This window comes from Melanotaenia boesemani, chromosome 13 (genome assembly GCF_017639745.1).
Source record: "Melanotaenia boesemani isolate fMelBoe1 chromosome 13, fMelBoe1.pri, whole genome shotgun sequence".
Taxonomy (NCBI): Eukaryota; Metazoa; Chordata; class Actinopteri; order Atheriniformes; family Melanotaeniidae; genus Melanotaenia; species Melanotaenia boesemani.
The window spans coordinates 8,768,135-8,782,769 of record NC_055694.1 but is presented as its reverse complement, the minus strand read 5'-3'; the positions used below and the strand labels follow the sequence as shown (position 1 = coordinate 8,782,769).

Sequence of the window (14,635 nt, the reverse complement as noted above, 5' to 3'; positions counted from 1 at the left end):
GGGCCTAAACCGTTCTGGGATTTGTAAACGACCAGAAGGGTTTTAAAATCTATTCTGTGACTGACTAGATGCCAGTGTAAAGATTTCAAAAGTAGTGTGATCTCTTAGTCTTAGTTAAGACTCTAGGAGCAGAGTTCTGGATGAGCTGCAGATGTTTAATGCTCCTTTTAGGAAGTCCTGGTAAAAGACCATTACAGACTAAACTTGTAATTCTGTCAATGTTTCTGAGCTGGTAAAAAGCTTCTTAGTGACAGCTTTGATGTGGCTGCTGAAAGTTAGGTCTGAGTCTATCAGCAGTCCAAGGTTACGAATTTGGTCAGTGATTTTAAGAGCTCAAATCACCAGGTGTTTGCCAATGCTGACCCTCTTCTCTTTCCTACAAACAGAATAACCTAGGTTTTGTCTTCATTTAATTGTAAATTGAAAAAAAAAAATTCTCCCTCATCCAGGTATTTATTCGTTCCAGACACTGACACAATAAGTTTATTGGGCTGCAGTCGTCTGGTTAAAACGACACATAAAGCTGTGTATTGTCTGCATAACTGTGATAATTAATGCTAAAGTTCTGTAATATTTGAACCAAAGGGAGCATATACAAGTTGAACTGAAGAGATTCAAAGATTGACCACTGGAGGACTCAAGGTTATAAGCAGGGTGCGAACCACAGGGGAGCTGGGGGAGCTATAGCTCCCCTTAATGAAACATGAGCTCCCCTAGAAACAGGATTTATGAAATGTTGGGGGAGCTATATAATACTGACAATAAAATGTATGCTGATTGCTCACAAATTCACTGTAGCCTAAAGTATGACTATGGATGCTATAATTATTGTGACCACTGAAGCGTGGCGGCGCTCCAAGTTAAACTTCCTGTAGATCTACGTTAAATACAAAATAAAAGAAGTAAATGCGTAAAAGGTAAGGTAAGACCTGCTTTAACTATTTACAATATGGGAAACTATCATTGCTCATTATATTGTGTATGGCAAGCATCACTGTGTATGAGTGTGATATGTGGGGAATATTAACTATGTAAGTTGATCTTCGCAAAAAGAGTGGTAAAAATTTTTTTGCAAGGGACATTTGCACCTGTTATGTATTATTGTTGCATAAGAGTTGTTAACCACTATGTATTGGTACGCCTATGTTCTGTGGGGCAAGCTGTAATATCAGCTGGCATCACGTTCTTACTTGCCGAAAAAAGATAGGAAACGCAAAAAAGCGGCTCCCCCTAAGCCCACGGTATGATTCGCACTCTGGTTATAAGTTATAGCCACTTGCTTAAATTAATTTCCGGCAATCGTTGACAAAATAACTCCGGCCTTCTAAATAGGACCTGAACCAGTTAAGGACCGCTCCAGGAAGTCCAGCCCAGTTTTCCAGCCTGTGCAACAGGATTCTGTGATCTACAGTATCAACCAGGACTGATACTTGACCAGAATCAGTATTCAACCTAATGTTGTTTAACACTTTGACCAGAGCTGTTTCAGTGCTGTGATGAGGTCGGAAGCCGGACTGAAATTTATCAAGATTTTCACTTTCATTTAAAAAGTAATTAAGCTGGTGAAATACAACTATCTCAATAATCTTTGATATAAAAGAGGTTAGAGACAGGTCTCTAGTTGTTCATTATAGAGGCGTCTAGAGCTGTTTTATTTTGGAGTGGCTTAATAGCAGCTATCTTTAGTGACTTGGGAGAAATGCCTGATGCCAGTGAGCTGTTAGCTATCAGTAGGAGATCACTTTGTACTGAGGTAAAAACTGTTTTTAAAAAGTCAGATGGTATCATGTCCAGAGTGCATGTTATTGTAGGATTTTTAAATCGACCATATTAAATGTTGACATAACAATTAAACTTATTTTTTATTTTTTTTATATATAATTTCCATTTAAACATTAGTTTTCTCTCAGCGTAATGACATCTGATTAGCTCACTTTAATAAATAATGTATCCAATTTACTTAGTCACATAGTGAAAATATTTATCATCGCACTTAGTGTCACTTTTCACATCACTATGTTTTGCACCCTGGCATTTCTCATTACTTGAACTTAAATGACTGCATTTGCTAAGCAGGAACCACTGTGATCACACCACTGGGGCTGATCATTGCTTGATTACTGCTCAGCTAAACAATATATAGACAACCACCAGTGCAATGATGTGAACAGCACTGCTGTTCAAAACAGACGGGCTGTCAGAAGTCCTCAAACTGCCTGTGAAATTATTAATTGAGACTTAGTTTGCATATAAAGACAGCATCTGTGGTGTTTTTTTCACTTTTATCCCAAAGAAATGACAATGTTTCAAACTTCTAAAAATGGCAGCTGGTCTGAGTGCTAGAAAATAATGAGTAACAAGAATAGTTTCTATATTTTTGGTTTTTAAAAAGATATTTTATTTTTTCAAAGTAGGATTACTTACCTTATTTTAGTGGGCAGCAGTCAGATCACCATCTACTTTTGGGGAATCAGATAAGATAAGAGTCACTCAAAAGGGGACGATAGCAAAATGAATTTGTACTCATTAACAAGTCAAATTTAAAAATTTCAGTTGTTATGAGCCAGTTACTATATTTTTTGTATCATTAATTTACTTTGTGAGCATTTTCTCAAATGAAGGATATTATTCAGCTTTACTGCATGCACAGTTGTTCCAAACTTGTTATATTGTTCATTGTTCTGCATTATTTTAGAAAAGATTTCCAAAGTTGCTAAGTGTTTTCACTAATCCAGGCTTTTCATTCATTTTTACTGTTTTGTTGTTGGCATTTTGGAATATGAATGGAGTACAAATTGGGCAGTTGCTGTGAATACAACAGTGTGGCATAACATAAACCAAACAACTGCAGATATTCACACATATATTATATAGGTTTGCCTCTACATGACATCCCTACTGTCTCAGCCACTGTTGCCTCTGCAGCACCGTTCAGCAGACTCACAAGCTCTGCAGCAATTCACTTAAAAGCCAGAGGGTATTTTATGTTTATGGCAGCATTGTTTTTCCCATTTGGGTGTCCAGTGAAAATGAATATTAGTGATCCGAACTCCTAGGAGAGGACACATTGGGGCTGACAATGGAGGATGCAGCAGAGAAAGCTAGCAGTCTCCTGAGCACCGTTTTTTGGCTTTCAGAAGTGGCTCAGAGTATAAAATGTAATCATTAAATGGGAAAAATACATTCTTCTGAAGTTGTATTCAGGAACTGCAGCAAACAGTGAAAGGATACCACAGCTGACCCTGCTTGCTCATCAGCAAAATTACAACACATGCAATACAAAAATAACAGATAAAACTACAAGATAGCACAATGCTTGGAGATAGTTTTGCTTCTCTGTATGTGATAAGTTACAACCCATATGTTTGCTTTCACACATACAAAAAAAGTGTACAGATGAACCTTTGTTCATTTTAATATGATTATAATTAATCATCACTTAAACAAATGGGTGTCTAACCAGCTTAAATTTATATAGCTATATAATTATCTCCCTCTTTAAGTTGCATGTTCTCCAAGTAACTTTGGTGGTCTGATTTAGTTTAAGGAAAAAGCAAAAATAAAAAAAAAAGCAATTAAAGTGATCTGCAGACAAATAAACTCTGCCAGAGACTGCTTCATTAGGCAAAAAAATAAAACATGTAAAGAGCAAAACTTCTTATTAGGCCAATTAAAACTAATTTGTAAAAACTAATTTTGGACAAACATGTCATTGCTTCAGTGATCTGTAAAAGAGATTTCATCATGTGATCCTAGAAGCATCAACATTAGTTTGTAATTTAACCAAAAACTATCATTCAAACTTAGTATAACTGGGATTATGGTCAAGGGACGTGTCTTTCACCATGCTATAGCCAGTCAGAATAGATGAATGAATGGTGTCAGAAATAAAATATAATAATAATAATAATATTTAAAAAAGAGACTCTTAGTAGGAGTCACACCTCCATGAAGGGTCTTGTTCAGCATGCTTCAACTCCCTGAGGCTGCTTTTGTATTCCCTGGTTTTCTTGGTATTCTCTCCAGAGGATAGACAATGCTGCAGCAGGTTACCATGATGTGGAAAGAGAATAAAAGGAAGAAAGGAAGGGATGAACACTTTGCTTCCATGTAGCAGATGTTTTGGGAATGGGGGACTGAAATACCAGTGAGGCAAACACAGAGAATCTAATGATTGATAGAGTCTCTGAGAGCAGAGTTGCTGCTAAATTCCCCATGTGGTGCCGCAGAGAGGTAGACACATAAACCTCTTCTTTCAGATTCATCAGAGACTAAACTACCAAGAACACCAGGTGCATAAAACATTTAGTTTTGCTTATGTTTATTTTCATGATACACTTTTACAACTAAACCTGCAACATGTGAATGCACATAAGCAGTTTCATTCATTAATTAACACCATTAATCAGTTATTAGTAAATCATAATTTGTGCTTGCAACTAGGGCTGTTAGGGCACATCAGAATAATCATTTATGTCAAATAGATCATTTTGCCCATTTGCTCAGTATATGCATCATTTACATCCACACCTAATCCCAGTGGCTACCACCAGTGGCTCAGGTGTGCAAAAAATAAAAGCTGATTAGGACAAAATCCTCCAAACTCTTCAACAGGGACCTTATAAAATGTCCCAATGATCTGTACTCTTTGCTAAACAGAAATATCCTTACAGCAGCACAAATGCTAAGCAGTGCACAAACATCAAAAAGAAAACATCTCTATTATAAAACAAGACGACTGTTAGGATTTATTACAAAGACTTTTCTTTCATTTTTGGTTAGTATTTATCATTGTGTGATCATCTGTTGTATCTAAAACCCATTTGATTTACCTGTATTGGTGAGTCAATATGAATGACTAAGTGTGGCAAAGGTACCACTTTCCATCAAGTTTTTAAGTTATTAACAGTTTATGAACTTGTAGAAGGCTCAGTAAACATAATTTTAATTTAGTCTAAGATTACTGCACGTTAATGAAAACAAAAAGATTGACTTAAAATGATATTCCATCTCATAATAAACTTCCAGATTGTCTTCAGTGATAAATCCAGATCAGTGCACTTCTTTCAGAGTAGCACACTCTTTACCACTGGAGCCAAAATCTTTCTCTGCACTGTTGTGTGGATGTCATGTTCAGTTTGTGTCAACCTGATGGACAGAAAAAGTTTCTTAACAAGCTTTTTTAGACAAAATAAAAACTGTAAAAACATATGGAAACTTTCTCATGAAGTAAAGCTGTTGTCTTCGGATTGAAGAGGGTTATTCTCTGCAGCTTTAGTGTAGGTCCGTTGAGGCGCACCAGGGCCTCCCATGTGACCCGCAGACCTTCCTGGCTGGCGAGCTTTGCTAGACAAGCTTCCCAATCACAAACACTCTGCAGTCTGATACTGACCAACAACGGCTTCCCACCACCTCCACTGATGCACCTCAGTATATCTGTCTGCTGTAAAATATATATTTTTATAAATCTTTTGTTGTTGGTACTTGACAGTTTTATTTTCTGTACTTCTCCTCTGATCCTATTGGGTTAGATTTATGTTGCACTTATGGAAATGGACTTTAAAGTAACCAATGCCTTAAAATTCATCCCTGTACTGTTTACGTTGGGCTAAATTTATGTTGGACTTGAGACTTTAGAGCAAGTGATGCTAAATCCTGACCTAAAATCCTTTCTTTCTTGTTACCTTTCCTTCAGTTTTTCTACCTTTACTGTTGGGGTTTGAATGTTACATTTTCATGAGAAAATCTCTAAGAGGAAGTCTAAGACATTTTCTGGGGTAAATTAACAAAGGTTTTAATAAACTAAACAAAGTAATCAGATTCATTGAAAAAGATTAGAATAACTCAGGAAGTGAAAAACAAAGATAGATCATTTTTAGCTGCAGCCCTGTCACAGATTGTGTAAGTTAATCAGTTCTTCAGTAATTGCAGATAATTCATTATTGTGTACGAGTTTGACCCTGGCATTTACTGCCTATGTTACATGGGGCCGTACTGGTCATATTTTTTCTTTTCCTTTAATGAAACATCTTCAAGTACTGATATTTTCAACTGGAAAAAGCTCCCTTACAGAAAGCTTTAAATGAAATGATAAAATGAAAAGTTCATGCAAGCAGGGAAATGAAATGATGCCTCCAATGTGAAGTAAAGAGTACTACCGTAATATGAGGATGCTGGAGGACTCCTGTGACACAGTTAACACAAGCAGCAAAACAAGTAAATGAGGGGTTTACTGCGACTATGCTGATAGAACAAAATCTAAAAATATCCCCCAACAACACAAAAACAAGACACGGCCAAAACCCACAGACAAATAAATCTGTTCTTCCAGTGAAGGAACTGCTAATCCATTAACCAGCAGAGTGGACAAAAATATAAGCCAGAACTGCTGCCTTCTACTGTTGACCACGGAAAACACTTTCTTTCTGAAAAGCGACTCCAGTAAAAAAGTGCAACCAAGCTTTAAAAGAAAAAGAAACATGATTAAATGCATCCAGAGTTTACAGCTAGAATACATGTGCAGGTCTCTGACTGAAGCATCTTACTGATTTTACCAGCAGTGACTCTTTGTAAGAGCAAAGGAATACAACATTATCATTAATTATATGGAATTCTCTTTATTCTTTCCATATTTCCAGTTTTCTTTTATAAACTTATTAGTGTCTGAGCTGACAAGCACATAATTTATTTATGGTGCAAGTTGGGCTGTCGTAAACTGGACTAAGGGTAGTATTCAGCCCTGACTGGTCATTATTCTTGCTTTGTATTGGGTCATGAAAGGGAAACTCATTATCATGCACAGTTCTCCCTGCAAACTTTGGCAGTGAGACAAAACAGCCATGCTGAGATGCTGCATCCTCACTGTCCATCTTTTTTTTTTTTTTTTTTCTGTTGCACTAATCTTTGCTTATACACTGATCCAGTCCCTGACTTGGTAAAATTTTCTTAAACTTTAGTTTTTAAAAGAAAAAAATGAATAACTTGTGTAATAAGAAAAGTAACTCAAAAAGATAAATGAAACCAGACTTTGATTACAGAACCGATGCGCCTCCAAATGCTACAAACTCCTCATGGTCACAGTGGCAGGGCCATAACATGAATTGATGGGCAGTAATGTCTTCAAGTTGCCTCTTGTGGTCCAAGAAATGCTTTTTAATACCTTGCATCCCTCATGCTGTGAAATATAGCACCTGTATACATTTAATAGTGCATCTATCATGAAAAAAAGGTCCATAGCATTAAAGATTGTTGTGGTGTTAAAAAAAAAAGAAGAAAACATATGAAAATAGGATTTAGACTCCAAAACATTCCTCTGCAGAATGAAAATGCAGCTGATTCTGCAATTTTAACTGTTTATCTCTCTTTCTTCTATTTAGGTGGTCTTTGCATCTCACAGTCAGTGAAAATACCACGAGAACCCAGAGCTGGAGAGTTTGATAAGATCATCCACAGGCTGAGTGAAAACCCTAATGCTCGAGTGGTGATTATCTTCGCCAATGAGGATGACATCAGGTGAGTGAAGTGAAATGCTTAAGCACCATCAATTAATTTAATTGATTTTCCATCATGTCCTAACCACTTGGATATTTATTTTCTAAAAGTATGCTTAAAACACTTCTTAATTTAGATAATTTAACATTTTTCAAACTCCAGTACCCTGAAAAGCTAATTGTTAATTAAAAATGTAGTGACCTTAAATGAGGCTGGATTTGCAGGAGGCAATAAAATATCATAAATGACTGCACTCTATCTTTTCATTATAATCTTTTGAGCAGGATTACACTAAAATGTGTTTCTAATATTAAGTCTAGTCCCAAGTGTACGTATCATCCCACTAATAGCTTTGTAATCCAATTTGGCATCTATTTGGCTGTCCACATCTATTAAAATCTAGCCTTGCAAGACAAATGTAATGTTAACAGTCTCCCCGTGTTCCTTGTGGGAACACAGATGTGTCAGCTAAGATTCATTAATCAACATTAAAAAGCATAGTCTAAATTAAGAAAGAATTAATCAGTTGTTGGGTAAATAAACACACACAGCATTGTAGACGCTTCATAAGGGAAAATATTTCCCAGAAACCAGTTAGTAAGCCAGACCATCTCTGGTGGAAGTGGGCAGTCTCTAGATGATGACCAGGGCAGAAGTCCCAGTGCTCATTGACTTAATCCGGTCCTGATAACGGGTAATAGTCTGGATATATAGTAATTACAGAAAGCCAGGGGGAGCTCTGTGCGGCATGCCTGCTCTATCCTTGAACTCAGTCAGTGTGAGCCTGCAGCAGCTTAATGAACCTTAAACTGCCAACACACAAAAGAAAGAAAAACCAAATCTTTATGGGTTAGCTAGCCATAGGTTTTTACACTGTTCTCTTTTCCAACAGCACTACATTCCTGCAGTTGATGTTAATTACAATCTCTAATTCTTTCAAATATTTATATATTAACACTAACATCTCAATTCTTTCATCTTCTATACACAGTCTTGATAGAGATGATATGCTGGACTGCTTATAACAATCATTTCTAAACTGCCACAAGACAAGCATTGTACCGTATGTTTTGATTTTATTACTTAATCAAAAAATAAATAAATAATACGTGTAAGTTAGGCCAGACTGACACAACACTGTATGTCTGTTTCAGGTCATGGTTGACTAATTTGTTGTAAGACAAGATCCTAAGTCTTCAGATGAGAAAGAAATATGATAACAGGTTTTTATGACAACTACAGATACTTGTTAGCAAGGTTATTCTAAGATTTTACAGCAACACTGTTTTAGTCTCAGGCGAGACAGCTTAAAGCAAGTTGGGAGCTGAGTCTGACATGTCAGGGTCGACACTTTGTAGACGCACATCCACAACCTTGAAACACCTTTTCTTCTGTTATTTTGGCATCTGGTGTCCCCTGCTGTCAAATCATCTCTGAGCTGTGTGTTTTGACAATGAGAAAATCTCTCTTTAAATTTTTAGCTCATATCATCTTGTTTTTATAGGTCCATAACTGAATCTTAAGACATTTCCCCAATTTCTGGGAACCAATATAAAATTAATAACAGCCACAAATAATATTGCAATAACCACAAATATGTAATGTTATGGGGTTGATATGCCAACCAAAGGGATACCAAGCCATGGCCTAGGGACAAGGATGGTGATCCGATGAGCAAAGGTCAGGATCCAGAATAATGCCGGCAGGGTGATCAAAGGTTGGATTGATGGATTAACAAAAAGGAGAGACAGGACAGTCTATACATACACAAGAACAGATGAAGCAGAAGTGGAAATGATAAAGGCAGAGAACAATCACAGGGGCAACCAAGAAGAAAAACTTCTTCATCATGTTATATTAAAGTGGTATGTGCTGTCAAACTGAACCAGCTGGAAAGAAGTCACAAATGCAGATAAATGTTAAAATGATTTAATAAAGTTCACAAAGACTAAACCGTGCGTAAAGACGCACTACAAAACACAAAGGTGAACAGGCAAAGACTTGGAGAAAAACAACAAGAGCTGTTTTAACAGAGTATAAATGGAGAGATAAACAGGTGCAAGGTGCTTGACCCTTACCGGTCAGTAATTCATACATTTATTCCAGGTAGCTGTGTGTAAGTTAATAGTAACAGTACGGTGTGCTGCCTGTTTTTAAACATGTCTTAAACTTTCATCCATTAACAGCAAACCCAGTCAAATACAACAAATGTCATTCTGTCACAAGTGTAATACAACACCATGCTGGTAACAAATAGCAAGTCTACAGTGGCTTATAAATTCTTCTACGGAGCAGTTTCATTTTTGACTTGAATTTTCCACTCCAGCATCGACTTGCATGGGGGCCTCATTCCTGTTTTAGGGTGCATTTTCATAAAACTGTGTGTTAACTGTTGATATAGAGTATTACTTGATGTGGATATAATATATTATCATGCAATAACAATACATGATGTACTGCTCTCCTCTGTCCCAGGCGGCTCTTACATGCTGCTAAGAGAGCCAATCAAACAGGCCATTTCATCTGGGTCGGTTCAGACAGCTGGGGATCCAAAATTGCTCCAATACTGAGCCAAGAAGAAATGGCAGAAGGCGCAGTCACCATCCTACCGAAACGGCAATCCATCAAAGGTATTCACACTGCTACACATGAGCCTACAAAAATACTTTAAAAGACTTGTTTTTAAACAGTTTATGTTTAAAGCTGAATATTTAATTCTATTTTAATTGTGTCTTTGCCTCCATTCAACACCTAAGATGCTTGATTAAAACTTTTTTTTTTAAATTTGTCTGCTTCACATTTTCTTTTCAGAGCACGATGAAATCCTCTGTTGTTCACATTAAATTGTAAATTAAATATAGATTTTATCACATAGTTTAACAAATATTTAAAACATTTTAAACTGCCTTTGATTTCTATGCTTTTAAATCACTACATTCAGGGTTTGTATTACACAGGGGTTTATTGAGAAGCATTATCCTTAGGCATGCCACATGACTTCTTAAATCATGTACATATATTAGTCCATGGCAGTGTGGTCAAAAACAGGGTTACTGCCCAAAATACCCTGCCACTGTATGCAGCTGATGCAATCTGAAACATCTCACCTTGTTACTGGGAAAAATGTAAGATACACCCTGGACTGGTCACCAGTCTATCACTGGGTTAACACAGAGAGACAAGCAACCACTTACCACTAATTCCTTTGGAGAATGCAGAGTGACCAATTACCCTAACATGCATGTCTTTAGACTGTGGGAGGAAGCCAGAGTTCACTGAGATAACCCACACATACTGTACATGGGCAGAACATGCAAACTCCAACCTTTTCCGAGGTCTTCAGAATGTCAGCGTATACTATAGTTCACTTCCCCAATAATCAAGAGGACATATTCTTTTCAATTTGCAATATGTGTATATGTGTATTTGTTATGTAAAGCACTTTGTGCTGCTCATGAAAAGTGCTTTATAAATGAAATTTTATGTCATTTGATTTCACTTAAAAACATAAACAATAGATATCTAAAAGCTCTTTTCTTTCAGGTTTTGATCGCTACTTCACCAGCCGAACGTTGGAGAACAACAGAAGGAATATCTGGTTTGCAGAGTTTTGGGAGAACAACTTCCAATGCAAGCTCAGTCGGCATGCTGTGAAGAAGGGATCTGGCATCAAAAAGTGTACAAGTGAGTCTCATAAGAACAGAGAAGAAACAGAAGACAGTTGATCAAAGTGAAACATTCAGTTACCAGTTGCTAATGGGCGTTATGTTTTTTAGTTAAAGTGTTCATCCCAGTACTCCAAATGTCCTTGGTATGAATAGAACAAAAAATTCTTCAGGGAGAAAATGTTGACTCTTCCCTAATTCAGGTTAAATATAATTAGTGTAAATAAGTGAATAGGATCAATTAATTTTGTAAGAGAATTGAATATTCTCATTATTCATGTTGGCTAGTTTAATCTGCAGGGTACTACGCCAACACATGTGCTGTAAACAATCCATAGAAAATCTAGCAATTTAACGAGCTTTCAAGTCATTAAGGTATATAGGCTCCAGGCTTATCTGTAACAGCAACGCTGCATGTCAAGTAGGCCAGACTGACAGTAAATCATCCATCTGGACCATTTTCCATTTCTGTCCCCATAATGCAGTTTCTCATACAGCATACGTGTCGTACTATCGCCAACAATCAAAACAAAAACCAGCGGTACGGAAGTTGTGTGCTAGTCTGAAACTTTTCAGTTTTAAAAATAGTAAATAATGTATGTAATGTAATATGAAGACTGGGAATGAAAGCTGTGCTAGATCATTTGGAAACTATCCACAGGAAAATATTTGTGACTCGGTAATTTTTTTTGTATTTATAGCCAGGCCAGGCTGCCAGAGTGCTGGTAGAGTTATGGTTCAGGGGTGTCCAGATTATTTTTAGGATAAAGGTGTAGGGACAAACAATCAGGCTACCTGCTCTTTGAACAGAAACCCATGGAGGAGTGTTATAAAAAATATACAGCCCATTATAGGATCAACATATAATTTAGTACATTACACAGCATTAGTCACTAGGATTGTCCATGCTCATTAGCATATTGCTAATTACAACACCATCAGACATACCACTACCTGAACCAGCATTCTCAGGTGTTGAAATAATTTTCTTACATCAATTTCCAGCAGGCAACTTTAAACGGATTTCTGAATACAGAAAAAAGGAAAAGTTTAAACAATTATCCTTGTAATTTAGTTTTATGGGGCAAGAAGAAACTTAAAATGGGTTGCTTCTAGTGACATCAAATAATTATATTTTTAATTTAAGACACTGATGGGAGAAGTTAAAAAAAAAAAAGACCGGATCAGCCTGAAGTAATCAATTCACTAAAATCAAGACATGTACAGAATGGATTCAGCCTTGGTTCTGAGAAGCAAATACTCTGCAATTGAAAACATGTGTCAAAAGAAATGGAAAGCAACTTTGACATAGGTCACAAATGTTAAAAAAAAAATTCTGACAAAAAGAAATCTGTGTACCATAATGACAAGCTTGGAGAGATCACATTAAATCTGTGCAATGCAGAGTAAAAGTAAACATAGTAAAAGACAGATCTTACCAGATAAAATAAAAAATAACTGAGTTCCCCAATCTGGAGGACAAAAACAAAAGAACAATAAGCATGAAGAAAAACCGTGTTTCCTCATGCAGAACACCCTCACAAGGTTTCATATATCAGAGGATAATGATTATACAAAAATACAATTCATCACATTTTAACCGAATAACAATATTTACCTCAAAAAGCAGCATTTTTTTAAATTTAAAAGTATTTTTGTGGACAACTGAATCAAATAATAGACACAGACTTTTTTTTTTTTTTTTTTAACCCTGTCCTGTCCAGCATCCTAAATTACAGAACGGCAGTCTGTGTGCCACATTTTCCTGGACAGATTTGCTCTGCCAAGGCAGACATGTTATATAAATGGCTGGCTTTGGAATATTTTTATTATTTTTATTTAATCTTATTTTCTTTAGTCTTGATATGTCAGTGCCAGACCTGACAGGGAGACAGAGGAAGAGCTAAAAAGAGGAAAGGACAGAATTGAAATGTGGAAATAAAAGTTGTCTAGGCTGCCTAAATCACGTCAGTATTCACAAAAACAATATAAACTACCACAGTACTACATGATACACAAAGAAAATAGGGCAAGTATGAAATCAAACAGTCATCAAATAATACCTGTAGAGAAACGTACCAACACACAAACATCAGCAACATCTAGTTGGAAGTAGATGGAGAGACGAGCATGCTTGTGAGCATGCACGTGTGAAGGTGAACATGCATGTGTGACCATGCAACAAGTATGATTGCAAGAGGGCCATGACCATGCCGCACCTTGAAGCATCCGGGGGAGACGGGGGGAGCCCGAGGCCTCAAAGGCCCAGCTGGTCCACAGAGCCCAGGGCAGCCAAAGCAGCAAGCGCAGCTGCCCCACTCGGCCAAGAGGAGAGGGGCCCCCTGACTGGAGACCCCCAGCGCAACGGGGCAGGGGCACCGAGCAGCCCAGGGCGAAGTTGAGCCGGCCCAGTGGGCACCGGGCGCTGGGGTGCAGGCCACAAGAAGGGCAGGCACCCCACAGATCCAAAGGCCACCCATCCCCCCTGGCAGAGCCAGGCAAAACCACCGGTTGGAGAGTAATTTCTTTATTTAATGTGTGGACATTTTTGTTCATTTTAGCTTGAAGTTTTCTGTGTGTAAAAAAGTAGCCTCCTGAGACATGATGTCAAGTGTTACAACAGATGAACAGGAAGGCAGTTATATGATTAAATCAACACAATTAACATCTTTGCGTCCCACTGTAAAGCAGCGATACCTCCAATGATCCATACTTCCGGGAGAACATGTAATCATGAATAATTTCTGTTTTCATCAGCCTCCACAGTGGCTGCTCTTGAGCTAAATTGCTGCTGCCCTTTTCTTCCTCTGAGTAGCCTCCAGGGCACGATAATTTTTTACAGGCAAAATGTAGAATGATTTCATTCAGAGCTTTTTGGAAGTACCATTATTGTACCTCCTTTGTTTCTTTTGAAAAACCCAGTCATTCTGTTCCCACCTCTGGTCTGTCACATTGATGCTGCATCGTTTACAACACATCAAATAAAAGACAATATATCACAGGTTAATAGGACAGACTTTAACCCTTAAAATCCTGTTTTTCATAATAAAATATGACCAAACCTAGTCTACACTCTCAACAGCTTTTCTCTTAATAAACATACTTAACCCTTTAACTTGCTGATCTACAGTTTGGCAGAGTACATTTTTTTCAGTGAAAAATTAGTCAAAGTCAGCATGCCTGAGTCATTTCCACCACTTGTGGAGTGATAATGTGGGCATATAATACCAAATGTGTGTGTTATCCCATTATTGTTTTAAGTTTTGATCATTTAACTATTGTTACTACATTATTAACTGAGATTTCAGGTATTTGTTTAAAAAAATATGGATTTATTATTATTATTGTCCCAAAATATTGGAAAAAAAAAAACATGAAACAGTTTTCCATTGCTTTATTCATAGAGCGGACATTTAAGGGTTAAAATGGAAATAGTACATTCCCTGTATCATGAAATTTGTCAAGAACAGTCAACAATA

At 37.1% G+C, this 14,635-nt stretch overlaps 1 protein-coding gene across 2 annotated transcripts in view; it reads left to right on the top strand.

The window, feature by feature from the left end:
* The window catches only part of LOC121652052 (metabotropic glutamate receptor 4-like), a 199,456-nt gene that overhangs the window by 149,554 nt on the left and 35,267 nt on the right, over positions 1-14,635 (top strand). For both annotated transcript variants that reach the window (XM_042004589.1, XM_042004590.1), the window contains exons 4-6: positions 7,377-7,512; positions 9,967-10,121; positions 11,035-11,175. In XM_042004589.1, coding sequence (XP_041860523.1) covers positions 7,377-7,512; positions 9,967-10,121; positions 11,035-11,175 — 432 coding nt within the window. The remainder of the gene's footprint in view (positions 1-7,376; positions 7,513-9,966; positions 10,122-11,034; positions 11,176-14,635) is intronic.